The sequence below is a fragment of the Cornus florida genome, unplaced genomic scaffold (genome assembly GCF_030987335.1).
Source record: "Cornus florida cultivar Cherokee Brave unplaced genomic scaffold, ASM3098733v1 CherokeeBrave_3.0.0_Hap2_Chr07, whole genome shotgun sequence".
In the NCBI taxonomy this organism is placed as follows: domain Eukaryota; kingdom Viridiplantae; phylum Streptophyta; class Magnoliopsida; order Cornales; family Cornaceae; genus Cornus; species Cornus florida.
The window spans coordinates 39,910,922-39,937,826 of NW_026775577.1; the positions used below are offsets into that span (position 1 = coordinate 39,910,922).

Sequence of the window (26,905 nt, forward strand, 5' to 3'; positions counted from 1 at the left end):
ACATAAAATTGAAAATTCTGATTAGAACTCAAAGGGGCTAGCCTGCAAAGATCATAATGTATTTTTTCTAGAGGAAACTTAGACACTTTATTTGATTTATTAAAGGACAGTTTACAACTTTTACCCATTTGGCAACTAACACATAAGGAAGGTTTAGCTACCCAATGAGTGACATCAATGACTTTTCTTTCTTTCAACAAGGACAAAGTCTTCGAATTCAGATGTCCAAGTCGCTGGTGAAAATAGTAGAGGAAGTGCCACCCTTTTTTTTATTATTTTTTTTTTTATTGCTGTTAGTGCCTCCTAACAGTTTCCATCCAAAGCATATAACTGTCCCCTTTTATGCCCCTTCGCGATTGTCCTTCAATTCCTATCCTTAACAACAAAATCACAAGAGGTGAATTCAAAATTGTATAGATTATCTGAAGTAAATTTTCTGACTGATAACAAATTTTTCTTAAATTCTGGAACTACCAAAATATCTTTTAAATCCAATTTTCCTTTATTTGTTATAATCCAAGCATCACCGGTATGAGATATAGGCAAACAATTTCCATCCCCAACATAGATCACATCACCACCACTATAGGGTTTAATGCTAGATAATTTACCTGCATCTTTTGTCATATGTGATGTAGCTCCGGAATCAACAATGAAGGATTGGCCATTGGAATCATTTATGGTAAGAGCGGCAAAAGCCTGAGGAAATTCTTCAAATTGATATGAGTAGTCAAAACGATACCAACAATTTAATTGCACAATGATTTGGTTCATCACAAATTTGGCAAGATACTTTACCATTGTTATTTGCCTCATTGGAACGTTGTTGCTGGTTTCCTTCGTTAGCATGTCTAGCGTTGTTGTTCGAATGCTTATTGCTGGCTTGAGTATTTTGGCCTCCACTTTAAGCATTGTAACCCCTGGCTGGTGTAAAGCCTTCGCCACGCGAATTAAAATTTCCTCTGCCTTTTCTGTTGTTTCCACCACGATCGCGTTATGCTCTATGAAAAGTTTTTCTTCCTCCTTTTGGGCAGAAAGAAACTGTTCATATCCTTGTAAGGTTAGCACAAACTCACTGAAAGTAGGGTAAGGAGCCTTAGAACGGAGCCTTAGAACATTGCAACATGAAAGTTTTCATACCTTGGGCTTAAGCCACGGAAAATTCAAAGACATTGTCGAGGTCGGAAACAGGCTTTTTGATCGCTGCGAGATTGTCGCGGATGGATTTGAAGTCTCTTAGATAATCGTCTAAGGATCGAGAACCCCTCTTGAGAGTCATCAACATATTTTTGAGATGCCTTTCCTTTTCTACAATAATGGGAAGGAGTTGTTGTTACAGGGATTTCTAAACTTCAAAGGCCGTTGCAGTTTCTGTTTCGAAAATCAGATTGAGGATATCTTACTTCATGGTTCCAAGCAACCATGAAGTAAGAAGCCTATCATTATTGACCCAAACTGTGTACTGCGGATTTGGAGTCATATTGCCATTGTCATCTTTGATCCCTTCTTCTGTTTTTCTTCATAAGTGAGATGGTGAAGAACACCGAGGCTACGAACTAAGGGAAGGATTTGTGAACGCCATAAAAGAAAATTTTAGTCTCTAACTTCACTGATATTAAACTCGAACATTGGTGGAACAATTGAATGCTCAATTCAGATTCGGTTTTTGGGATTGAAGAGGAGGATGAAGACATAGTTTCTGGTTTGCAAGTTCTAGGCAGTGATACCATGAAAAGATTTTCTTTGAAATGGTTGAAGGAAGCGTTATACAAATATATATATAGAACACTCTGTAAAAACACGGTAATTACAACACACTAATGGAGAAATTCTAGGTGCTATTTTTGCACAATAAATCATAAGTGCTAGCAGTGTGAAATAATGGAAAGGTGACAAAGATTTTGTTTTAGGGAACTTGTAGAGCCGCATCCCCATTGAATTGATGTTGTGGCTGTTAGCTTCCATATCTGCATCTATATTAGTATCCTTATTTTCCTCAATACAATTCTTACGGGACAAGTTGATGGTTCAACGATGCCCCACCATCACCTTGAAGGGGTAGGAGTTGGAGTATATTTGAAAATTCATTCTTTACCATAATAATAAAAAAATATTAACTATAGTTAAAAAGTTATGTTCTAAATAATAGAATATATATCTATACTACTAATAAAAGTGGATTCATTTTCTAATATTTATATACATTTTAAAACAATTAATTTATTTAAAAAATTCATTACTTAATTTTTCAGTTTCCAATTTTTGCTATTATACACCTTTTATTCTTAAAGGTTGTACCTTTTAGGATTTCAATATTTTTTGATATTTTCATGCCAATACACTTTTACACTTTAGATAGATAGATATTTAATATGAAAAATAAATTTTTTTTTATTTTTTGATTACCAAGTTGTCTTCTTTTAGAAAAGAGTTTCTTTTAAATTCCCACACTTATTCATATCAAACACATTTTCTTTCATGGAGAGTTTTGTCAGTTAAAATATATCACCTCTCTATTTATTTATTTATTTTTTAAAAAAAGTACGTGGGATATTTCAATTCTCTAATTTACACTCTTACTCTCTCTCTCTTTCTATCTTTCCATGCAAAAATTTCTCTGCAAAAATTTAGTAGAGGTTTTATTCACCGTCATTTTGAACCCTTACACAAATTTTATTAGCATGAATCAAACTGGTTTCCAACAAAATAAAGTTTTAAAAAATCTATTGATGAATGGTGTGAAAGAAAATATGAACGGTTATGAAAAACGTTAACGGTAAAAACTTCTTATAGTTGAATAGACATATTCTTTCATGAACAGACCTATCCTTTCATGAATAGGTGTGTAATAGCCTATAAATAGAATAGTAGTCCAATAAAAATAATATACGTTTTAAATCTTCCACTTTGTTTCTTTTCTAAACTTTGTTCCTTTGTCCATCCAATATATATATATATATATATATATATATCCTGAATTTATGAACAACATGGCAATGTAAGACTTGATCAATGTTCTTCAACCTGACTATTTTGGAGTCTTTCATAGTCGTGACTCTCCAGGAGGCCAGAAGTAAGTTTCTTACTCTCTTATTTTAATATGTTTTTATTGATATTTTACTGAACTATTATTATTTTATAATACTTTATTTGTACTATTTATATTATGTTATAACAAATTATTTTTGCCTAACTACATTGTGATCCCAACAACCTAAGGCCTCTATATATCTTCTTTTCATATATAATGTGTTTATTGTTCCTGTGTTGATTTTATGTCTAATTCTGTATTTTTTTTGTTTAATTCTTAGGAAGTATTGTTCTTTTGTAGGTTCTCTACATTGCTTAATTATTTTTCCCTTTAAAGTATTTATGATTCCACTATATAATGTCTTTCTATTTGGAAGAGATTTTTTGAAGTATGTTCCATAAAGATTTAGGACAAGAATAGTGCGAAATTAAGAAACACTTTAGGGTTGCATTTAGAATAAAAATGGTATTTAATTTAATCACTTTAATATATATTTATCTGTAATATGTGTATTAAATATATCTATATTTATATCCCTTTTATTTCGTATTATTTATATAAACTAAAATTAGTTTTTTTAATTTAAAAAGAAAACATGACTTTAAATTTTTGTTTTCTCAAGAAACGTGACCTTTCAAATAATAATAACAAAATAATTAAACTCTTGTAACAGACACCTTCTAACCGCAAACACCTCCTCTATTCTAAAATAATAAATATTTTTGTATCGTGTGTATATATATATATATATATATATATATATATATACATATTTTCTATTTTACATTATACACCTTTTGAATTCCTAAACGTAACACCTTCTGCCAATACAGAACACTTCAAAAGTTACCTTCTTAACTACTACACCTTGGAGTAAAAAAATCAACACCTATCCTATTATAAAATAAATAATTTATATATTTTGCTCACCAGGAGTTTCTTTTAAATTCAAATACCTAAAAGAACACCTTTTCTTTTTCATATTAAACACCTTTTCTTCATATAATATCTGATTAAAATACATCAATTCTTTATTTAAATTATTTTGTATATATTATATTTTTTAATAATTTTTTTTAACGTTCTCTCCTTCTTCAAACCGCAAGACTCCTGAAAGTATATGTCTATTCGATCTTGAAAGTATATGTTGATTTGATCATATAAAAAGATAAACGGACATTCCAATAACCTAAATTAGTTTCAAACCCTTTTCGTTGGAGACAAATCTTTTATTAGTGTGCAACAAATTACAAATCAAAACCCAATTTATTATTGATTTACTCCAGAAACTTTACATCATTGTGTTTGCAGAAGCCATATGTTTTCTCAATATAATTTCTTTCTTAATATATATATATATATATATATATATATATATATATATCTTTAATTTTTTATTCTTTTATTAATTCCAAAAAATGTGACTCATTCAAAAGTCACATCTTTTTCAATTGGATTTTTATTTTTTATTGATTAATTCCGAATTAAAGACTCGCTCACCCAATATATCTCTCTTTATATATATAGGGGGAAAAAAAAAAAGATTTCAACACAATAGATGTTTCAATTTGAAGATAACCCTTTAGAAATAGATATTTTTTTAATTAAATTATATATTATAGATGAAAATTTTAAATCATAAAGATTTGAAACAAAAAAGAATAATTCAAAATACAAAAAAATAAATTTATAAATATTTTTCATCACGTGCAACGCACGTTGATTCTTCTAGTATATATATATATATATATATATATATATATATATATATATTTATTTATTTATTTTTTTTGAGACAGGGAGAGTGCTTTAGAAATTTAATCTCTCTCCTAGAAAGAGTGATGATCAGGAGTTGACAAGTGGACAAATTCCACTAATTTTAAATTAGTAGGACTAATCACCAAGTCACAAATATTAATGAGCCCCGCAAATGAGTCTGTGTCATTTTCCTTACAGCTTATGGCACATAACATAATCCATCAACATTTTAATTATAATTATTATTTAATTTTATTTTTTTTACGGATAAATCCCCAACCTATCACAAAGATTATTATTATTTAATTTGTTTTTTTACGGACAAATCTCCGTCTATCACAAAGATTGCCCTGTACCCTACTGTTACATTTTAAAAAGAGACGGAACCATAATAGTGTATAGTAATTTTATGTCGGTTTTTTTTTACCCACATGTATACCTAAATCATGGTTCGCCGTAATCCGATACGCGACTTGTATCGACCAATTTACATTAATTTTGTCCGAATCCGTTATACTGCGACTGCGATCGCGATCGCGATCGCGACTACAAACCATGACACAAATTTTGATTCAAATGTTTTTTGACCCATCACAAGCCTTATTTCGTTCAAACGAGAAGTCCTGTTTCGTTGAAAGAAGAAGGTAACGGCTTGGTGTTGAAGGCTTGAAGCTTAATAAGCCATTTTTTGTTCAGTGGTCCAATTTCGTTGGAAGACAATCCTGCAATTGAGGTATAGTGGGCCGGCCCTGGCCCAAGGCGGTCGCCTAGGGCCTCAGCATTTAAAAGGCCTTTCAGGCCCATGAGTTATACACCTAAAGAAAAATACTTAGGCCCGTTCCATTGCACGAATTCACACTCTCGTAAGCACATTTCTCTCTCTAAAATACTCTCTCTCTCTCTCTCCCTCTCTCTCAACAGAGAAAATGCAGAGCCCCTTCGATTTCTCTTCCAAAACCTCGGAGACCTGGAAACCCTATCTCTCCATGTAGATTCAATCGTTTGTCTGTATAGTTGCATTCGAGATCGATTGATTTCACCTCCGTCAATTTCCTTCAATCTGTTATTCTTCGTTGTCGACGATTTGAAGTTTTGAACGCCTCCTCTGATGGGGTTGTCAGGGCTTGAACATTGAGAAACTGTAAGAAAAGCCCTCGTCGACCATATCATCGTCCGCCACCGGTGGCTCGTCTTTGTCTGCCTCTGATACGGTGATACCACCGCTACTGACGCCGAAGCTCTCCGGCGGCAAGCTCTACTTCGACGTGTCTCCGTCTAAGGTAATTGCTTCACTCCTCATTTTTCTAGAAATTCCATTCGTCTCATTTGAACTGTGTGACTGATTTTCTTCTATTAGGTTCCTCTAATATACTCGCCTTCCTACGATATCGCGTTTCTTGGCATTGAGAAACGGTAAGAAATCTAAGCCCTCTCTCTCTCTCTCTATATATATATTTATATTTGTCTCTCTCTCTCTATATATATTTATATTTGTCTCTCTCTCTATATGTCAGCAATTCGCTTTGAAATTGAATGCAGCTCTTTACTATTATTATGGGTGTGTATATATATATATATGCATGTTGGTGATTAAATTCGAAATTGAATATGGCCCTTTATATGTATATTAGTGTGTATTTCAGTAATTAACTAATTACTTTGAAATTGAATGCAGTCCTTTATTATTGGGGTAGATTATATATTTTTGACGAAATTTGAATAAATATTGTTAGTTCAGTCCTTTATTATTGGGGTAGATTATATATTTTTGACGAAATTTGAATAAATATAGTTAGTTCAGTCCTTTATTATTGGGGTAGATAATATATTTTTGACGAAATTTGAATAAATATAAGTTAGTTCTGTAATACTTATATAGTTGATTTGATATAAAGGGGAAATGCTGGGGTCTAAGTTTGAAGTCATTTGAAGTTGATAAGAACTCAGTTAAGGCAAAATTCTACATTATTTTCAGAAATTTAGAATGGGTTGAAAGTTCTAAACTTGATACATTTGAAAACTTGAAAATCTTTTTGAAGTTTAAATTATAGTGATATCATTCTAACTCTTTATCTTATCTATCCCGTGGGGAGTGAACTAAGCATTTGTTAATAAAATATATATTTTTTACTTTATTATGAGGGATGGCAGATGTAGAATTTGAGAGAAACTAATAGACCATGTTTTGTTTTGTGTGTTTTCAACATTAATATATTTTATGTGCTCATCTTCTCATTTTAATGAAAATTCCGCACTCTTATAATTTTTTTTTTTAGGCATGTGAAACCTTTTGTATAAAGGGCCTCACATTTAAGTTTGCCTAGGGCTTCTCAAGATATTGTCAATCTCATGGCTGGCCCTAAGTTCGGGGAATTTCCTGCAAATTGCCCTATATTTTGGTTTTAGAGTAGGAACATGAATGGACTCCAAACAACACTTCTATTTCAATTCAATTCAACAAGCCCACGAACTGTAGGGGCTTATTGACCTTCCGAAAAAAAAAAACTTTAGGCTTACTGGCACTTGGGACACTGGCTTCAGCAATTACTTTGGTAATTGGTTTCTCTCTTGATTAATGTCACACACTCTCTCTCTCTATGTATGTATATTATATATGTTCGTATTCATTTTCGCTTTTGCAGTTAACTCGAAGGCCAAAAAGAATTGAAAACTTGGAATAATTTTCAGATATTTTTAACTGAAAAACTTTTTATTTTTTATATTATATATATTTGGAAATTTGAAAGATTGGGTATGTGTAACTGATTTAGTTGCACACTAGTTGTTCGATGAAATGCTTCCTTACACATCCGAGACATATATAAACACCTTTCTGGGTACTATAGTTAGTCTTACGCGTTATCGATCAAGGGTCACTTGAAATGCCAAAGTCTAGCAACTAATACTTTCTTAAGGCTTTGTTTGGCTAGAAGGGTATTAGAAACTAAACATCTGTTCCTCCATTCTTGGATTAATTTCCTATTGTGATTGTATTGAGTTCTCATAACTTTTTTGTTGAATGATATTTAGGCTTTGTTTGGCTAACAGTACGTAGAGTAAGACTACCCAACTTTGTATGTGTGCATGTGTGTATAAAATTATAGAATTATATGTAAAACATGGTTCAATTGAACCACTCTTTGTGCAATGAACTATACTCTTTGCATTTATGAATTTACTACTTAATAGCTTCAATTTTCCAGAAAGGGGCTGAGCAGTATATGGTATAGGGACTACAGGGATGGTTTCCTGTGTAGTGATATTATTAGGCTATTTCTTATAATTTTGATGATATAGAACGAAAAATGACCCTAAATATCATGTCGAAGTCCAGTTACCCTGATTCATGACCACTAAAAGTCATGTGGCAGCAGCAGATTTGTATCCTTTTTATTCTTCTGTTTTTCTGTGGGTATGGTGCATCTTTTGCTTGTGCATGGCTGTTTTGCTCGAGTGGTGTCTCCTGATTCGAGTGGTGTGACTGGTGTCTCCTGCTACCCCAGAAGGGGAGGTGCATGGTTCAAAGCCCTATTTATATCTGAAGTGTATGTTTTTTACTTTTCACTTTTTTTTTTTTTTGGTTAACTTTGTTATCAGCAAATAACTTTAGTTGTTGAATCCACATTAAATTATATAACTGTAGGAAATAAGTTCTGGAGTCAAATTAGGATTTTAAACCATTGGGTTATTGTGTGTGTGCCAACAAATCATAAAATAATGGAACCTGATATGTTAGAAGAAAATTTTCTAGAATCAGTATAACCAGTCTACATGGTTTGAAAATAAAGCATAGGATCTGACTGGATGGGATGTATGAGTTGTGAGGTTGGAAAGGATAATTTCAGGAAGTTTCTCAATTGGTGGTTAATGTTTTGTAAGTTTAGGAGGTAATTTTGGTGTTCAAGCTCACATGGAGAGATGTACTGTACTTTTAGGCATTACGAGTTACGACCCACAGACTTTTCCTTGGCAAGAAACTCTCACCCATTTGTCCCTAATGGGATTTAAACCCTCACCTTCCACTTTGGGTTGTAGAGGAGATGCCATTGGACTACAGTCCTTGGTACGACTAACAGACTTGACTACTGGACCAGCGGGACAAAATAGTCAACTAATTGACTAATTGAGATAAAACTTCTAGTATTCAAACATATAAAAATTTTAGGATTTTAGTTATTATAAATTATTATTATTTTCATCACAATAGTTGCGGGACAAAATTGTCGACTAATTGAGATAGAACTTCTAGCACTCAAATTTATAAAAATTTTAGGATTTTAATTATTATAAATTATGTTGTTTTTCTAGTACAATAGGTACAGTTCTGAAACATTTCTCGTCAGAGATAAACAATATATGTTAAAACTATGTAAGGCTCATTGTTTGCAACAACCGCCGCCTCAAAAAAGATTGTAATAATAAATTAGAATACCAAGATCTGTTTTATTATTTTGTTCATAATAAATGAGGTGATTCTCTAATAGTATTATTTTAGTCCACAGGCAAGTTGTGGATAGGCATCTGCTTCTCCTTCAATAAAGTTATATTAAACTACAGTTATTTATTTTCATTTTACTTCTCATAGGAAGACTGAAGACACACACTGCCATGGCTGCTACTAAGACTCGAACGAGTAGTTTCTCACGCAATGTTTCTGATACACCTACATCTCAGATCCCTGGATTGAAGAATGGTCCAAATGGCACAATCTTTGTTTCATCCGGAATACCAGATCTTGACAGTAATCTCTAAGAACTCCCATTTTGCTTTGGGTTACTAGCAACCATAAATGGAAAATAGTCTAGCCAATTTGTTTTCTGCAGTTTCCTCTTATTTGTCACCTTGTATCTTAGATTTTTTTTTGTTCATCTGTGATTTGTAGAGATCTTAGGAGGTGGGTTCCCTTTGGGAAGCATAGTCATGGTGATGGAAGACACTGAAGCGCCTCATCATATGCTTCTCTTGAGAAATTTCATGTCTCAAGGACTGGTTCACAATCAACCTCTTCTTTATGCTAGCCCGTCAACAGATCCAAGAGCTTTTCTTGGAACTTTGCCAAGTCCAATATTGTCTAAAGATGGCAAGTCTCGTGAGAATGACATAGAACAGGTATCCTTCTTCTCTTTTCTCTCTCTCACACACAGACACTCACAAGGCATGAGTCAGAAAGGCATCCCTCCCTCTCTTTCCCCAGTTCTTTATCTCTGTATGTCACTCATACAATATCCATTTACAGAAATAACATGTTCTGTTTAATTGCAGGAGAAGAGGCTGAGGATTGCTTGGCAATATAAGAAGTACTTTGGGGAACAGCAGCAGAATATGGCGTGTCAGAGAGGTAAAAGTTATGTTTTTCCTTGTCTTATGCTTTCTTGGTCTTCTCACTTAAAAACCCTTTTTCTCAGTCAATTGATTGAAAGACCTATATGGTTCAGAAATACCTCTATTTGGTATTTGTCAACCCCTGAAAGAATATAAAAGGGATATTAAAGAGACAATGTTTTTGCTTTTCGAAATAAAGTGTTATCAAGAAATATACATGCAATTATATATTTGTCAAGGGCAAGTAATTTGAGAGATTTAACTCGGGATGACCAAATTACTAATAATGAAATGCAACATAATGGATTGATACCTTAGTAAAGGTAATAATGGGGAGAATGCTTGGGATTCTAAAGGTGTAAGGATATCAAAGTTAAAGATCGCATAACCTTATGGTGTACAGATGTTATGCATCAGGGAGGCCTACCAGAGAAGAAGAGATGGTAACTTCAGAGTTATCAAGTGTGACTGGCTTCACATGTGCTTTGAATGGTTTTTGGCATTATGGACTTCATGAGGCATTTTTCCCTCATGCATTTTCCTATAAAATAAAAAAATAAAAAATCTATTTTAATTATTTACATATGATAAATGTATATAATTGGGAAGAATGCAACTATTTAGGAGCTCATTTTGGTATTGTCGTGCAGATGGAAAACCAGAGTACTGCAATGACTTTGACTTGCGGAAGCCCCTTGAGAGGCACTTTCTCAGTGGACACCACATCGATTGCATTAGCCTTCAATGTTCTCCCAGTCTTGCCACTATCCGTGACCGTTGTTCAGCATTTTTAACTCAATTACCAAGGTACTGTTATGCCTTACTTGATCAGAAATCTAGGTGTGCAAGTCTTTGCAATTGATCTGTGGAGACAGTATGCTCCTAAATTGTTTTCAGAGGTGTTAAGCTAGCATATTAATTAATTTTGGTATGGGCACATGTGATTTGATAGTCCTTGTCCAAATAACATTAGAGTGAAAGAATCAGAAGCAGACTTGCTTCATTTTGGTCAGTATATGCAATTTATTTACATTGCCCTGCCCAAGAGATGTACACATAGGTAATTAATTTTAATATAATTCCATATGGTTATTCGACTTAGCGGTTGTGTAATTGTTATTCCAGTTATGTGTGGGCTATCTTAATCATGCGATTAAATTGTTCCCCTGCTATGCTGTTGGAAGCTTTTAGTATTTTGAGTTCGTCAAGGGAAAATATGATGGACTAGTGATACAAATTGGGCTTCACTTTCGAATAAAAAATTGCAGTTGCAGGGTGGCAAATAAAAATTTCCTTACATCTTTTTTGGCCACCATCCTATGAATTCTAAAATGTTAACCAAGCCAAAGGTAGTAATGTATAATTCACTTTTTTCTTCGCCTCAAATGTTAAGAATGGAACTCTACGCTCCTATTTACGATTCCTAGTGTCTGCACTTCCAATCGGACGCACAGTCTATCCTGCCTGCATCTGCGCATTGTGCTGCATGGATGCAGCCCAACTATACACATGCTGGCCGTTGCGCTCCAACGGTTTGTGGACACTAGAAACTTTAATAGTTAATGGCATGCTTGTAACTAGCTTTTTAGGATTTTGACTCTTTTAAGTAGGGGGTATGTTCCAATATGCTGCATTTGAAATTTCCAGTTTTTAGTGTACAGGGGATATCAGTCATTTAAATGCTAAGACCTTAGCTGTATATGTTCAACCTCTCCACTATGATTGTAGTTGGAAAATGCTTTTAAGGCTGAAGACTTTAACCTAAATGCTTAGCTGAAGATTGTTGATTGGTTGGATAAACAAAATATAAGGAAGTGGGACCCATACTTCCTTATATCTCTCCAATAAACGGTGTTCGGCCAAGGATTTCGGTTCAAATCCTCGGCCAAAGTAGCACTACTCTTGTAGTTTGGGCGTAATGCCAAGTTTATTTTTCTGTAAGTGTCACACAACTACTTTGTTCCTACAAATGGAGTCAATGTTGTTACTTGGCAAGTGTACAAAATTTAAAACATAATATATTCTAAATATGTATGCAGGATTTAAATTTTGAAGGTTGTAGCTCGGTTGCCTTGAAGGCGGTTAGTCATTGTACGTAATACCAAATGCCTTGAAGAGTTAGGGCCAATGTTGCTCAGTTGCTCAGATGGGTACTAAAAAGGCCCAAGTTCCAAGAGTCCACCCATGTCCATTGTGCCATGCCTTGCTTAGCGCTCGAGGACTTTTTCAACCTGAGTAGCTGGTGAATGGGTTGAAGAAAAGCCCTATAATGGCAGTCAATGGACCAATAAGAGATTGAGTGTTATACATATGTTTAAAGAATTGTTTTAACATTTTAAGCTACAGCTTAGGGTTTAACTAATATGCCCTGCTAGGGTTGCTTTATGTAGTTTCGATCTATTTAATTTTATAATTATTATTTTTTTTTACAATTTACTCTTTACTATCTCCTGTATTTGTTCCCAGATATGATGCCAACATATCGTGTGCTGGTCGTATTGCCATTCAGTCATTCTGTGCTCCACAATGTGAATATTCCAACATGGTCAGTGGCAATGACATTTTGGTTGGGTTGTTTACGAATTACCCTTTTTCTTTTGGAAATGTTATTATCTCTAAAAGCGAAATTTTTTTTCAAACCTTCCTTCCTGGATCATATAAAAGTCGCCGGGTGACAGTTTTCTTCCATTTGTTTTTAAGGTTGCCTGCTGAAATCCTAATACAAAATCAATTCATTGGTACTATTGTTCACATTATTACTGTAGGAATGGGAAATGGTTTCCTTTATCAGATCATTAAAAAGCATGGTACGGTCTTCTAATGCAGTTGCCTTTATAACTTTTCCACCTGCTGTTGTTTCACCGTCCTGCTCAAAGAGATGGCAACATTTGGCTGACACCTTGCTATCAGTCAGAGCGATTCCAGGTACATTGTTGGCTCTTGCATGCACAGTAGCATGTTACCTTTAATTTAACGAAAATCCATAAACGGTGTTTGTATCAGATGAGGACAAGGAATTGGCGGAACTCCTCACTGGTTACAAGGACATGGTTGGCCTTCTCAATGTGCAGAAAGTGGCACGTATTAATACACAGGTACCACATAAGTGTGTTTACACTAATCATATACATAATTTATGCTATTTGGATGTGCTTAAAGCATGTTCTCATTGTAGACATGCCCCTAATCCCGTTTGCATGAGAGAACACACATTTGTCCAGCCAATTGGGATTGGGCTTGTGGTTTAGTAGAAGGTCATGCGCAGTTCTACTAATTAACATCATACTATGCAAAATCTTCTACTAAAAAAAAATTTGACATGTTGAATAGCTTTCAGTACATCAGGCACTATCTCCATTATTCATATTATACTAAAGATAGTTGATTCAAACTTGTCATCAGGTTCCTGTAATTCTAGAGGCTAGCACATTCTCAATAAAGCTGCAAAAGCGGAGGTCATTGGTTTTAGAATGTTTAAATCAAGCTCCTGTAGATGCTTCGAGTGGAACTTCGTATGGCACTTCTGGCAGTTGTTCTGGGTCTTCAAAGGTAGGGACCCTTGATTTTTAGTTCCCAAAGCTAATCCCATGGCTGATTGTCACTCGAGCAATTTAGAAGCACATGCCTACCTTTGCAGGATAATCATCTGAAATTATCTAAGTCCGCTTGTCAAAAATGAGAAACTGCAACACTGCATGTATTTTCATATTCTTGTACCGGGTTGACGGTATGTAGAAGATGAACTTATTTGAAATGAAAAATTAGAAGATTAGTATTGTAGTATAATATCGTGATGAATTTTTAATATTTGTTTTTCCCCTGGATAATCTGGCTGCAAGTTAGAATGACCAGTAAATATAACTTTTTGAATCAGGGTTGCATGCATAGGTTTTCTGAAACTGTATTGTTATTTTATGCCAGTGCTCATAAATTTGAACTTGCCACACAATTACACATACTGTATAGTACTTAATAGGAAAATGAGGGTATTGAGACACGTGCTGTATATTTTCTTTTTAAAAGGACATTGACATGTTCTCATTCATTGAATGAATACATTTGGTCAGGCCTTTCTTTTAAAAGAGAGTATTCGAATCTTTGTGTAAGCTTTGTTAGCTCATGTTTTCATGTTTACTTTAAGTTAGCAAGACTGAATGGTCGGTCGGTCACCCCTTGTTTTTGTTTAAAAATGATATTCAGACTAATCTTTATACCTGCAACCTTGTGTACTTCTTGCATATCATTGACGGACTACATTTTTGAGTCCACCCATAAGGAAAATTGATGGTGGTGGTTGAGAGATTAAAAACTAAAATGGTGGAGTGGTTTTTATCTACATTTTTATCGGATTATCGGATCGGATACCTGTTTATTAACAAATCGAATTAACTTACAAAATATCTGTCAGATTATCGGATCGGATTGAATCGTCTAAAATGCTTATTGGATTAGGATCGGATCAGGCCTAATCTAGTTTGAGTCCGATTCGTTTACAAGTCTAGGTGACAAGAAGGATCATGATCCATATTGGGTTTGTGCCGGAGATGGTTCTTGCTTGTGACGAACCAAATATGGACAATTTGATGTTGTGGGCTAAATTTGGTACCGGGTTGAAACACTGAAATTCGTACAGAATTGAGAGTGGGGGGTTGAAATTTGTAGTTTTCGATTTTACGCATACTGAAACTTTCGTCGGCTTTTCATCGTGGATGTAGGCTTTGTCGAACCACGTATAAATCTTTGTGTTATTTATGTGGTGTATTTATTTTTCTGTCGTGTTTCATAATTATTGCTTGGTTCACTGCGTTTGTCGTAACAGATAACTTTTGAGGGCGTTCGGCCTATGCAGAATATTCAATGACGAGGAGTTCAGAGGATCTGAGATAGATCAACATGGTTAAGATAAGCACGATGAAAACGAAAGATATTCGGATGCACGGGATTTTCGAATGAAGATCGATTTATCCAGTTTCAATGGATATCTTTGTGGGGCTCGCCCGGTGAGGTTATGCCACCCATTGTTAAGAGGGAAGAGGATAAGGGAGAGACACTCGTTCCGGATGAGTTGCCACCTTTATTGGTAGAATATGAGGAGTTGATCTCAGACGAGCTCTCAGACGGTTTATCGCCCACGTGTGAAATTCAACTACTCAAAATTTTGGTGTCAAATGTGAGTTTACTAAATTTGCAATATTACTACGAGTCTAGTCGCGTAGAATTGCATAGACAAAACCGAATTTGTTCCAAATGAAATCTGACACTGCAGATTTATTGAGAGACCAACAATAGAAGATGACCATATACAAACATAGATACTAACATCCATCCGTTGTCTGACCATGAAACATCTTCAGAAGAAAAAAAAAAAATTCAGGAGCTACATGTCTAGGACAAAGGAGCTTTCAAAGTGTTGCCAATGTCGATGACAAAACGGTATCTAACATCAGCTTTTTCAAGACGATCCATAGCAGTGTTCACATAGTCCATTGGAATGACCTCAACATCAGCCGTTACGTTGTGTTCTGCTGCAAAGTCGAGCATCTCTTGCGTTTCTTTTATCCCCCCAGTGCTACTACCAGCTACAATCTTTCTCCCTGTTAGTCCACATTTCACATTAATTAGTTATTATTATTAATGCATAACAAATTGACAATAATTTATGCTAGCCCAAGCTGCCTACGCTCACTTTCCTGACTTCCTCGCATTCTAAAGTTGAAGGTCTGAGAATTCAAGTTCTCATAGGAGCACGCGAGTGTGTTTCTTGTTACTGAAAAAAAAAAATAGTGATGCCAAAAACTTACCCATAAGCAAAGGCATCACTGGTAGCTCAAGTGGTTTCGGTGGTGCACCAACCAAGACCAACGTTCCATTCGACTTCAAAAGTCCAATCAACGGTAAAATAGAGTGATCCGCAGAAACAGTATCAATGATACCATCCATTGTGCCCATAGCAGCCTATATATATACAATATTCAACATGAGATTAACACACACAAACCCCATTAAAACCAAAACAATAACGAGCTAGAAAAAAACACAAAACATATACCTGCATCTGATCCGAGTCTCGGCTAACCAGAAATGCATCGGCCCCTAGCTGTTCAACGGCTTCTTTTTTCTTGTTAGGGGATGTACTGATGACCGTCACCTCAGCCCCAAAAGCCTTTGCAAACTTCACAGCTACGTGGCCGAGACCTCCTAGACCTACCACGCCCACATGTTTACCTGGCTTGTCAAGTCCAAAATATCTCAGGGGGCTGTAAGTCGTGATCCCGGCACACAGGAGAGGAGCACCAGCATCGAGAGGCAGGCTGTCCGGCCAGTGAAGCACGAAGTGTTCGTCAGTAACCATGATATCAGAGTAACCACCATACGTGACTGTTCCATCATAGTAAGTGGTGCTGTAAGTGAGTACCATTTCAGGACAGTAACTCTCGAGATCATTGGCACAGTTGTCGCATGAGCGGCATGTTCCGATCAAACAACCCACACCAACTTTGTCTCCAACTTTGAACTTCTGTACCTTACTACCCACCTCAGTAACTATGCCCACAAGCTCATGCCTGCATCAACCAATTCAATTCACAAATATAAGCAAGGGTCTAATATTTGTGGCATGGAAAGGCCAAATGCGAGAATCATTGGATTTCTATGAAGAACAGCTTCTACATGAATATTTCATAATATTTATTCTTTCTAATTGTGTAGAGAATATTAATTCTCCAATTTTTTTCTATGAATCTGGAATATTCACAGGTACGCGTGACTCACCCAATATCTATTTCCAAGAAAAATCTCAAATTTGAGAGTTACAGAGAGAGAGAGAGGAGTTGAATCATACCCTGGGAGGAGAGGATACATAGAGAATCCCCATTCGTTCTTGAGAAAGTGAAGATCAGAGTGACAGATCCCACAATACAACACCTTGAATTTCACATCTTTCTCTCCAGTGGCCCTATAAACATCATATCAAAATAATCAAACGCCGCCATCATCATCAAAATCTAAAATCAATCACAATACGTTAAAAAAAAACACACACACACACACACACTATATATATATATATATCCATATAAATATAACATGTATATATAAAAAAGAGAGAGTACCTTCTGGAGAATTTGAATGGAGAGAGGACTCCAGAGGAATCTCTAGCTGCCCATCCAAAGGCCTTCACTGGGTGCTCCGTCTCTGGGGATTTTTCCATGAAAAAAATGTAGATGGAATAAGTAGCTAGTAACTAAACCAAAGCAATCAAATGTAGAGAGGGAGAGAGTTGTTGGTGAGAGAGGAAACGCTTTGTGTCCTTAATCTGGAGGAGTATATTGTATATATAGTTGGGGTGTGGGGTTATGGTAGAGGTACGAAATCAAAAGTTTGATATATATATATATATATATATATATATATATTATTTTCGTTAAGGATGTTAGGTTAAAAGTTAGAGTGTGAGTCGTGTGACAAGCCGTGCTTCTTAGGACAACAGGGACAACCAATCGCTGGCTAGGAAGGAGTGCACCTATTTATTTGAGTTTCTGAGCACATATGTGATCCAATTTTATCGTGACATATCATCGTTGAATGTTAAAAAAGAAAAAAGAAAGTAGAGAAGAAAGTAATGAGAGTCAAGTGGGCCCATTTCCTCGGGGGGACATAATTCTCTTTTATATTAATCATAATATATCATAACAAGATTATATACATAATCATATATGTTGAAAATAATGTACTCACTAAGTAAAAATTCAAATATTGTCCTTTAAAAATATGTTGTAGAGAGTAGTTACTAAAACTGCACATTTGAGATTAAAAACTTCACTTTTAAAATTTAGTGATTAAAATGACTATTTTACTCTTTTTTTTGTTAATTTTTTTCAAATTCTATAACCACATTTAGGAGATGAATGATATGCCCATCATTTAATTATTAAAATTAAAGAGGGATCATTTTAGTCAAATATGAAGCGTTAATTGCATCTTCCTAAGAATCTTGATCCTCTTTCTTTAATATATTTTTGGGTAAGTGAAAGAAGAATTATTTTAATAAATGACACGCCCATAATTATAAAGATATTAAGATACCTACGCATTTCCATCATAGCTTATTAAAGTAGAACATGTACTATATATATTTAATTTACTACGTAACAAACATGTTTGGTATGATATATATAAAAATATATATTTTCTTTGTTTGGCATGATATGAAATAACATGAATTATTGACATTTTTATTTTATTTCTTATACTACTACTTGCCAATGCATCGTATGATTTGAATATTTAATCACCGGGACCTAATTCCATTCTTTCTTGTCAAAATGACGAGGACTTTGTACTTGCATCAATCGCTTTCAATAATAGGACAGTCCCATTGTAAAACTACCCAAATTATGGGAGCTTAGCTGGTATTCGCGTTCCACAAAATAATTTTATTATTTTATTTTTTATTTATTTATAACTGAAATGTCAAATTTAACCTTATACTTTCCTTATATTACAAGACTGTCATATCCTGATCTTTTCTCCTTCGTATCTCATCTTATTTCTTATTTTCTCTCTTCAGATCCCTTTCCTTCTTTGCCTAAATGTATTTTCTTCTTCAGCAGAACCCACCATCAACTATTCCATCAATCACCTTACCACAATAAACCCACCTTTGCTCCGATAGAAAATAGTATATTTATATACACACACACATGTAAAAGGGTCAACAAAAGAAAAAATTTCAAATTCATCCCTATCACTTTTGGACATGAGAAGCAAAATATTCCGGTGCCATTTTTCATGTCTGTCATCATTTAATTCAAATATATATTTTCTTTAAAAAATGTCTTCAACAAATAAATAGAATTTTATAAATCATAAACTACAAAGTGTAATATTACTATTAGTACTATATCCCTTTTGTTCTTTTCTTTCTTCATCTTCATCATCAATGGTGCCATCTTTATTATGTGTTTCTAATTTATAGGTATTCAGGTGCTAACGAAAGAAAGGTGGAGAAATTGTGAAAAATAGAGTTACGCGGGGTGCGAAAACAGTTAGTTGATTTTAATTATGATTAACTCTTTTAATGACCTAGATTTGATTATTAGGTCAACTTGCTTCATTTATGATCGGTTAAATTATATGACCAACTTAAACATCCACAGTCACAAATATAAATACTGTAAAGTAAAGCAAGTAAAAGTTTAGAGAGGTTGCACCAAAATTTTTGGCAAGGAAACTCCAGTTTATAAAATACGTCAGCTGTTTGGATGGGAAAAACCTCGTGGACTATTTAGTCCAAAGTAAACTGATCCACTATATTTGAAACAAAGTACATTGAACTTTGACTCTGGCTCACACCCTATTGTTCTACCAAACACCAATTGTTGACAATCCTCTGGCTTTACGACTCCTCGTCCAATAGCAACTTGACTTCAGGTTTATGCTTGATATTTGTAGAAGAGTAGCAGGTAGATCAGACAACACTCCTCGAATGCTCCAACCCTTTCAAAGTGCGATCGCTTTTACTTCTGTTCTTCAAGATCTGAACTCGATGTAGATCCTGTTCTTCATACGGAATATTTGAATCTTCAATATAGCTCCAATTCCGATGAGATAGAGAACAACATTACTAAATCACTCATGAATATATGTATGTGCTCTCATAAATAAATTCAGAATAATCAGATTTGATTTTTTGAATTTTCTCTCTCTAAAAGGCTTTATCAAAATATATAATTGATTTTCCCTAAAGTCATAAATAAACCAATGTGTATGACAAGGTTTATATAGAGATTATAAAGCCTTAATCACTCTGAAAATATTAAAAATTTCGTGCATAGGACTTGGAAATAAGTTGGGATCAAAAGGGAAAGGAAATTGAAAGTTGGAATGTTACCAGGAGACCTTGAACCGGTTCAGAGGGGCTGAACTGGTTCAAGAAGGCCAGAGAGTTTTGCTGTGGCTAACTATAGTTTTTAAAACCGGTTCAAGATGGACAGTTTGTAATTTTTTTCTTTTCTATTGAAGTTGAACTAGTTCAGCCTTGTTAAATCAGTTCAAGATGGCCAGTTCAAGATGGACAGTTTGTAATTTTTTTCTTTTCTATTGAAGTTGAACCAGTTCAACCTTGTTGAATCAGTTCAAGATGGCCAGAATGTATAATCTCCTTCCGACCCTTCCAAAACCCTTTCTAAATGTTCTCACTACCTCTCAAAACTTCTTAGAGCATTGTTCTCATCATCTCGGAGTGTTCTATATCATGAGCACTTGAACTTCTTCAAATCCGTATTCGATCTTCAAAATTTTGAACCGAAAAATTTCAACTCGATCGAACTTGTTTTGACAACGAAATTAGCCAATTACAAAATATATATCTCGCAATCTCCCCCTTTGGCAATTTCGTGACAAAACCCTAAAAATATTTCAGCAATCTACCCAAGCAGGAAAGTAAATTACAATGATTGTTAAAGGAAATAAATTGCGAAATTTTTTTTCTTGAACTTTATGAAGCTTTAGCAGATGTAGCAACCTGTAATCTACACATTAGCTCAAACACAACTACCCGTGAAGCTTAATCAAGAAAATAAATACAAGTATAAAATAACAAATTTTAATGCTTGAATATCAACACAATATATAAACACATGCAATGATGACAATGGTTCTCCCCTTCAATGCAAAAAGTTCTTCCCCTTAATGCAAAAGAAAAAGAATCTCCCCATGAATGATAAGACTTTAAACATCTTTCCCTCTTTTTGTTATAATTTAACAAGGGTCACAAGGAAGAAATATCCTATAAGTAGGAAGCAACCAACCATATAAATCTTGTAAATTGAAACCAATGAGAATGTAGACTTCACAAGATTATATGCATTAACAGAAATAACCAAGATTAATTCAATGAAGTTCCACAAACTTAGAAAGTGTAACAAAATCACCACCAAGTTCCAAAAATATATGATCTATCACTTGTTCAGATTCCAGACAATAAATCAATGATATCACATATCTTTAAAAATCAAACAATCAACATGTGCAAAAGACATTTTTTTTCCCTCTCTTTGTGCTTCATTTTTCTTTTTGCATATTGGCGGCTTTTACACTTATGGGTAGCCAGCTCTTTCCTTTATTTCTAGTTGTTTTGAGTTAAGGTAGCTTTCGGACAAATTCCAAAAGTAGCCTTTTCCATCTCACCTTTTTCAAAATAACAAATATTTTTCTTTCTTTTTCAAAAACTTTTCATTCCAAGCTGTTTTTCAATTTTCTTTTCTTTTCACTCTTTTGGTCTAAAACACATAAAATAAGTTTAAATTCCAAGACAATGATCAATCATATCAACATTATCTTTGACCAAAACAATGGTATCTCAAATAAATGTATTATCAATGATTCATTTACTATACAAAATAATTAAGCAAAACCAATTTCATCAATTCATAGCCATTGTATGCTCTCCACAGATAATCCATGTGTCATTAAACTCCTTGGGTTCAACATACTCAATCAATATGGTTTGCTTAACTTCCCAAAAACATAATCTCGACTCTCAAGATATGCATGAAAATCCTTTTTAGACTATGTCTTTGCAATGTATCTAATCAAGACAACAGACACCAATAGATTTCTTAAAATGAGAAAACTTAGGAGCATCTAATGGTTTAGTGAGGATATCAGCCAAATTCTGATCAGTATGCACTTTTTCCAAAGACACGATATTTTGTTCAACAAGTTCCCTAAGAAAGTGATGTCAAATTTTAATATGCTTAGTTCTAGAATGCAAAACTGGATTCTTTTAAATATTAATTGTACTAGTATTATAAAAAAAGATAGCAATAGTACCTTGATCAACTCCATAATCTAGAAGCATCTATTTTATCCAAAGCAATTGTGTGCAATAATTTCCATTAGCAATGTACCCAACCTTACAAGATGATAAATATATACAATTTTGTTTCTTGCTGTACCATGAAACAAGATTAGTACCTGATGAGCACTGAAAAGTGCGCAATTAAACCCCCTAAGCGAGGGTATTTTAGTCCATTCATCTATCTTTATTTACCCGTTTTAGTACTTATTTGTGTTTTTGTCTATTTTAGGTCAATAATGTTAAAATGGGCCAAAAATAGTTTCTTAAGGCCTTTTTGGAGTCAAACTAAGTCTTAGTGATGATCCGGAGCAAAAAGAGGCTGATTTGGAGTAAAAAGAGGCTGATGCTGAAAATCTGCCAAGTTGGATCGATCCAACTTTTTCTAAGATTAATCGCTTTTTCTGAGATCGATCAAAGTTGGATCGATCGAAAATCAAAGTTGGATCGATCAAACTTTTCTCTGATCGATTGAACCTTTGCTGGTAGCGAGCTGTCTTATTCCCGTGCACGCCCGAACTCCCACCTATCACATAGTACGGGATTAGATATTTTTGAGGCTATATTTCTGACTTAGTGGCTAAGAAAAGGACCTTCTATATAAAGGGAAATGACCCATTTTGTAAAAGAGCTTTTTATTATTTTACTTTTATATTGTAATTTTAATTTCTTTCTCTAGAAAAGTTAGAGATTAAGGTTAGAAGAAAAGAGGGAAGTGGAGGCACATCTTAAGAACCCATCTCTAGACCATTCTCTCTCTCTATCTCTAGAGCTTCAAAGAAGAAGAAGAAGAAGAGGAAAAAGAAGATGGAGCCATATTTGGAGCTTGATTTCATTACCACATCTACCTCCTCCATGATTGGCTAGATCTACACTTAGGCCTTGGATGAGCCCTAAGTCTTGTGTAATCTATACCCTTGTATTTCTATTTTTGGGGATTTATATATATTGTTGTGATTAGTGCTCTAGCCTTGTGAATTTAATAAATCTTGATATATTTCTATGATTTTTATGGTTTAATTCTTCCTATTAATTCTCTAGTTTATTTACATGTCTATGTATGATTAAATTGGGGTTTATTTCTTACATGATTCATATGGATTAATTCTTTCTATTAATTCTCTATTTTAATTATATGTTGTCTTATGTGTGATTATTTGAGAATTGATCTCTACACTAGTCTTTCTATATTAATTGCATGTCTATGTGTAGTTGATTGAGAATCTAGTGATAGCTAAGCATGTGTTTTCATTGAATGGGTTTGTCAATTAATTTGATGGTTTATACTTATGCTTGATGGGTTGTTCTACAATTTAATTCATGCTTGTAGGTAGGTAGACAATCTATGCTTGCTTAGATATTCCATGGCTTATTATTGCAAATTCCATGATTCTCTAGATTGATGTGTGCTACAATTGTTGCTACTTAGATGGGCCATGCTTAAAATTGATGGGTTGTGCTACACTTAGTTTAGGTAGACAATTCATACATAAATTAGATGGTCCGTGCTTAATATTGCAATTGGTAGTCGCATTTTGTTCACAACAATGTATTCCCCATTAATGGAAAGCAAGTGGTTAATTACACGAGCTTTGTGGTGATTCCAACACCCTAAGTCCTCTCTTCTTATCTCTTAAATCTCTATCTCTAATTAGTTTTATTTCACTTTCATTTTAATTAATTGTTTTCTAGTTTAATCAACCAATCTCTCTCTTTGCAATTATTTGGTACATTAGAGTTGAAGTTAAATTCCAACACGTATAATCCCTTGGGACGATCCCTACTCACTCTTGCTACGTTAGTAGTAGTGGTGGTAGTAATTTTTATAAATTTAAACTTGATCTAAAAGGCTTTTCTTGAACTGCACATTTACTACATTATTTTGGCGTATAACAAGCGGCCTCGTAAAATTTTGGCGCCGTTGCCGGAGACTAACAGTTTTGTTGGAATTAAACTAAACAATATTGTTCATTTGATTGCTTCTTCTTGTTCTCATTATTATTTGTTCAATTAGGTACTTGACTACAAGAAATGCAAACTTTGGAACTTGAAGCAATTGTTGGAGCTTAAAACTAATATTAAATTTTGAAGTTGCTTAAGGACCGTTGTGAGCAATTCTTGGAACTCTTGTATTTCAATTGTGCACTTCTTTGTATGCTTGTGATAGCCCTTGTTGAGGCTTATTTCATTGCTTTATTTTAAGTCCAAGTATAGGCCCTTGTTGAGGCCAATATTTTCTTGCATTTGGATTTTGAATGTGGATGGAGCCATTGTTTGATCCAAGTTTGGGGGAAAATTATTTCTCCTCACCTTATGTCCCTCCATCACATTTTGATCCTTATGAGGTTGAGTCCAATTCATTTTAACATGCATCATCTTATTATGGACTTAACTATTCTTATTATCCTTCTTATGACTATTACCCTCCCCCACTATTTTATGAAGAACCAAATCCACCACCTTCTAGGTACTCACCCGGATTTGAAGAAAAAATGTTAGCTTTACTTGATGTGCATATTTCATAAACTCCACTTATTAATTCTAATTCTCAAACTTTAGCCAATCTTGAAGCTCAAGTTGAGCAAATTGCAAGTACTTTTTCTTGTCAAGTGGAGGAGGAAGAGGCAAATCATTAAAAAGGCAAGAACTTCAATGTATATAGATGAGGAAGATGAGAGTGAAGAGGAAGAAGTAGCAAGTGAGCTAATGCATAGCACTCTATCTTGTATAGAGGAGGAAGTGGCAAGTGAGTTAGCAGCTAATCCAATAGAGCATAACATGATTAATGAGGACTTGTTTTGATTATGATTTTATCTCGGACATTGCTACTCTAGAGAGTGGGGAGATGTTGACCACACTTGAGGTAGGAGAGAAGGAGGAGGAATTTGTAGAAGAGGGCCTTCCTTCTATTATCTCTAATGATCATCTTGAGACATGCCTTTTTGAAATGTATAAAAATTGTGGTGTTGACCTTGAAAGCTCCAAAAATAAAATAAACTCTCTAATGGACTCCTTAGCTAACTTGGAAGGTGAGGAGATGGTGATTTTTGAGGAGGAGAAAAAGGATGAAGAGAAGGTACTCCTTAATATTCCAAATGAGTCTTTGAAAGACATTGACTTGCCAATTCACAAAAGAAGTGATTCTTTGAATGCACTTCAAGAGCACAAAATTGAGGCAAGGCTAACCATGATTGATTTTGTTTTCAAGACCGTGGATGAAAGGAACAATATCATCTCTTTCATTTCTTTTCAAGTCATTCTTTTGGAGGATGATTTCATTGTTGTAAGTGGGGGACATTAAATGAGAAAAGTGAAAAGAGGATCAATAAGGATGTTTCATATCCGGTTTTTGATTCTTTTGATTAGTGAGTTGGCCCAGCGTCTTGCTAGAGACGTTAAACACTAGTATTCGTAGAGTTTTCAACTCTATTCCTCTCCTATTTCTTTTTATTATTTATTTTTATTTATTTTTGTTTTTATGTACATTCTTCTATCCATTTTTCAATCTCTATTTTTGTTATCATCATTGGGGCTTAGCATAGGGTTTTCTGCACTTTCATGTTGAAAATTGGGCATTTTACATAAGTTCAATCGATCTCAAATGAGAGTTTGATTGATCGAACTTCATTCCTACAGCAAACCTGCATCCAAATCACTCTCTGTCTCATCGATCCAAGAAAATCTTAGATTTTAGTTCTCAGTTAGATCGATCAGAAGACTTTCAATCGATCCAAACATCAAGTTCGATCGATCTATAGTTTCAACACTTAGAAAAATTTTGAGCCTGCATCAACCTGCATATTTCAGCTATTTGTCAGATCGATCGAAAACATTCCTAAATCGATCTAAAGTTCTTCGATCGATCCAACTTCATTATTGGATCAATCTTGAGATTCCATACTTAGAAAATTTTTCAAAGCACTGCAAATTTCATACTCTCTATCCCATCGTGCGAGCATAGATCGATCATAGCTTTGCCCCTTTAACTTTTTGACCTTTTTCCTTTTCCTTTTTCTATTTTTATTTTATTTTATTTTTCATTTTCTTTTTTTCAAAAAAAAAAAAGAAAAAAGAAGAAGACGGTTTTTCAAAGTAGCATTTCGTCTTATTAGACACGTTAAACTTAACACCCACATGACACATTGTGTCTTTTATCTCTTGTATAGTTCATGTTCATTGACATTTTTATTTCTTTATTTTTCTTACATTTTGTTTCATTGTACATACCTTCTTAAATAAATAAATAAACAATTTTTTTTTTTTTTTTGCATCCCTTATTTCCTTGTATTTTCATTTATTGCATGGTTTTTTTTTTTTTTTGTATGTGTGTACATACTTGTTATGTCATTAAAAAAAAAAAAAAAATGAAAAACAAAAAGTAAGAAAATTTTGTATATACTTGCATTGTACATATTGTTTTTCATTTCTTGCATTGTACATATTCTTTCATTGCATTTTATCTTCTTTAATTTTCTTTTTGCATTTTGTTCATGCATTTTATTCTTTGTTTTTCTTGCATTTTGTATACAGTTGCTTTCATAAAAAGAAAATATAAAAACTTTTCACCATTATGCCTTTATGTGTAGTCATACACACTTTATGCTTTAACTAGGGCTTAATTTCATATCTCTCATCCATCTTGTGCTATATTGTCGTAGAATGCTTGGTTTACTTATCTTATCCCATTTGATATTTGATGTGAGTTTGCTAGTGTGGTTATTCAAGTAGGTTGTTGATTCCAAATTTGAGGGAGACGTCTTTCGAAGTGGATCACTACTGGGCTTCATGTCTTTGCCACCACGGTATACTCTTTCCATCTTTTCCATTGTTCTCATTGCACATTGAGGACAATGTGCGGTTTAAGTTTGGGGGTAAGGTGTCTTTGTTGCATTCTACTTAAGTTGAACTTTAATTGCATGATTGAGATTTGAGAT

At 34.1% G+C, this 26,905-nt stretch overlaps 2 protein-coding genes across 2 annotated transcripts; one reads left to right on the top strand and one right to left on the bottom strand.

Annotated features, from left to right (window-relative positions):
- Nucleotides 1–5,643: 5,643 nt before the first annotated feature.
- LOC132267074 (elongator complex protein 4) lies at nucleotides 5,644–13,897 on the top strand. The gene is made up of 10 exons (XM_059768126.1): nucleotides 5,644–6,069; nucleotides 6,147–6,202; nucleotides 9,375–9,530; nucleotides 9,672–9,898; nucleotides 10,052–10,127; nucleotides 10,762–10,918; nucleotides 12,578–12,656; nucleotides 12,877–13,036; nucleotides 13,115–13,206; nucleotides 13,514–13,897. Exons 3-10 carry the CDS (start codon nucleotides 9,398–9,400, stop codon nucleotides 13,679–13,681), a joined length of 1,092 nt encoding a protein of 363 aa, XP_059624109.1. The 5' UTR covers nucleotides 5,644–6,069; nucleotides 6,147–6,202; nucleotides 9,375–9,397; the 3' UTR covers nucleotides 13,682–13,897.
- Nucleotides 13,898–15,334: 1,437 nt separating this feature from the next.
- On the bottom strand, nucleotides 15,335–17,419 carry LOC132267075 (8-hydroxygeraniol dehydrogenase-like). The gene is made up of 5 exons (XM_059768127.1): nucleotides 17,224–17,419; nucleotides 16,953–17,066; nucleotides 16,161–16,674; nucleotides 15,913–16,066; nucleotides 15,335–15,705 (listed from the first exon to the last, which is right to left on the bottom strand). Exons 1-5 carry the CDS (start codon nucleotides 17,319–17,321, stop codon nucleotides 15,497–15,499), a joined length of 1,089 nt encoding a protein of 362 aa, XP_059624110.1. The 5' UTR covers nucleotides 17,322–17,419; the 3' UTR covers nucleotides 15,335–15,496.
- Nucleotides 17,420–26,905: the final 9,486 nt, after the last annotated feature.

Bases quoted from the DNA above. Each gene is read 5' to 3' on its own strand.
- LOC132267074 (XM_059768126.1), top strand. From the start codon at position 9,398: ATGGCTGCTACTAAGACTCGAACGAGTAGTTTCTCACGCAATGTTTCT. The intron at 10,919-12,577 runs GTACTGTTATGC...ATTTGTTCCCAG, and splicing joins TTTTTAACTCAATTACCAAG to ATATGATGCCAACATATCGT. The intron at 12,657-12,876 runs GTCAGTGGCAAT...TTATTACTGTAG, and splicing joins AATGTGAATATTCCAACATG to GAATGGGAAATGGTTTCCTT.
- LOC132267075 (XM_059768127.1), bottom strand. From the start codon at position 17,321: ATGGAAAAATCCCCAGAGACGGAGCACCCAGTGAAGGCCTTTGGATGG. The intron at 16,675-16,952 runs GTATGATTCAAC...TGGTTGATGCAG, and splicing joins ATGTATCCTCTCCTCCCAGG to GCATGAGCTTGTGGGCATAG. The intron at 16,067-16,160 runs GTATATGTTTTG...GTATATATATAG, and splicing joins GAGACTCGGATCAGATGCAG to GCTGCTATGGGCACAATGGA.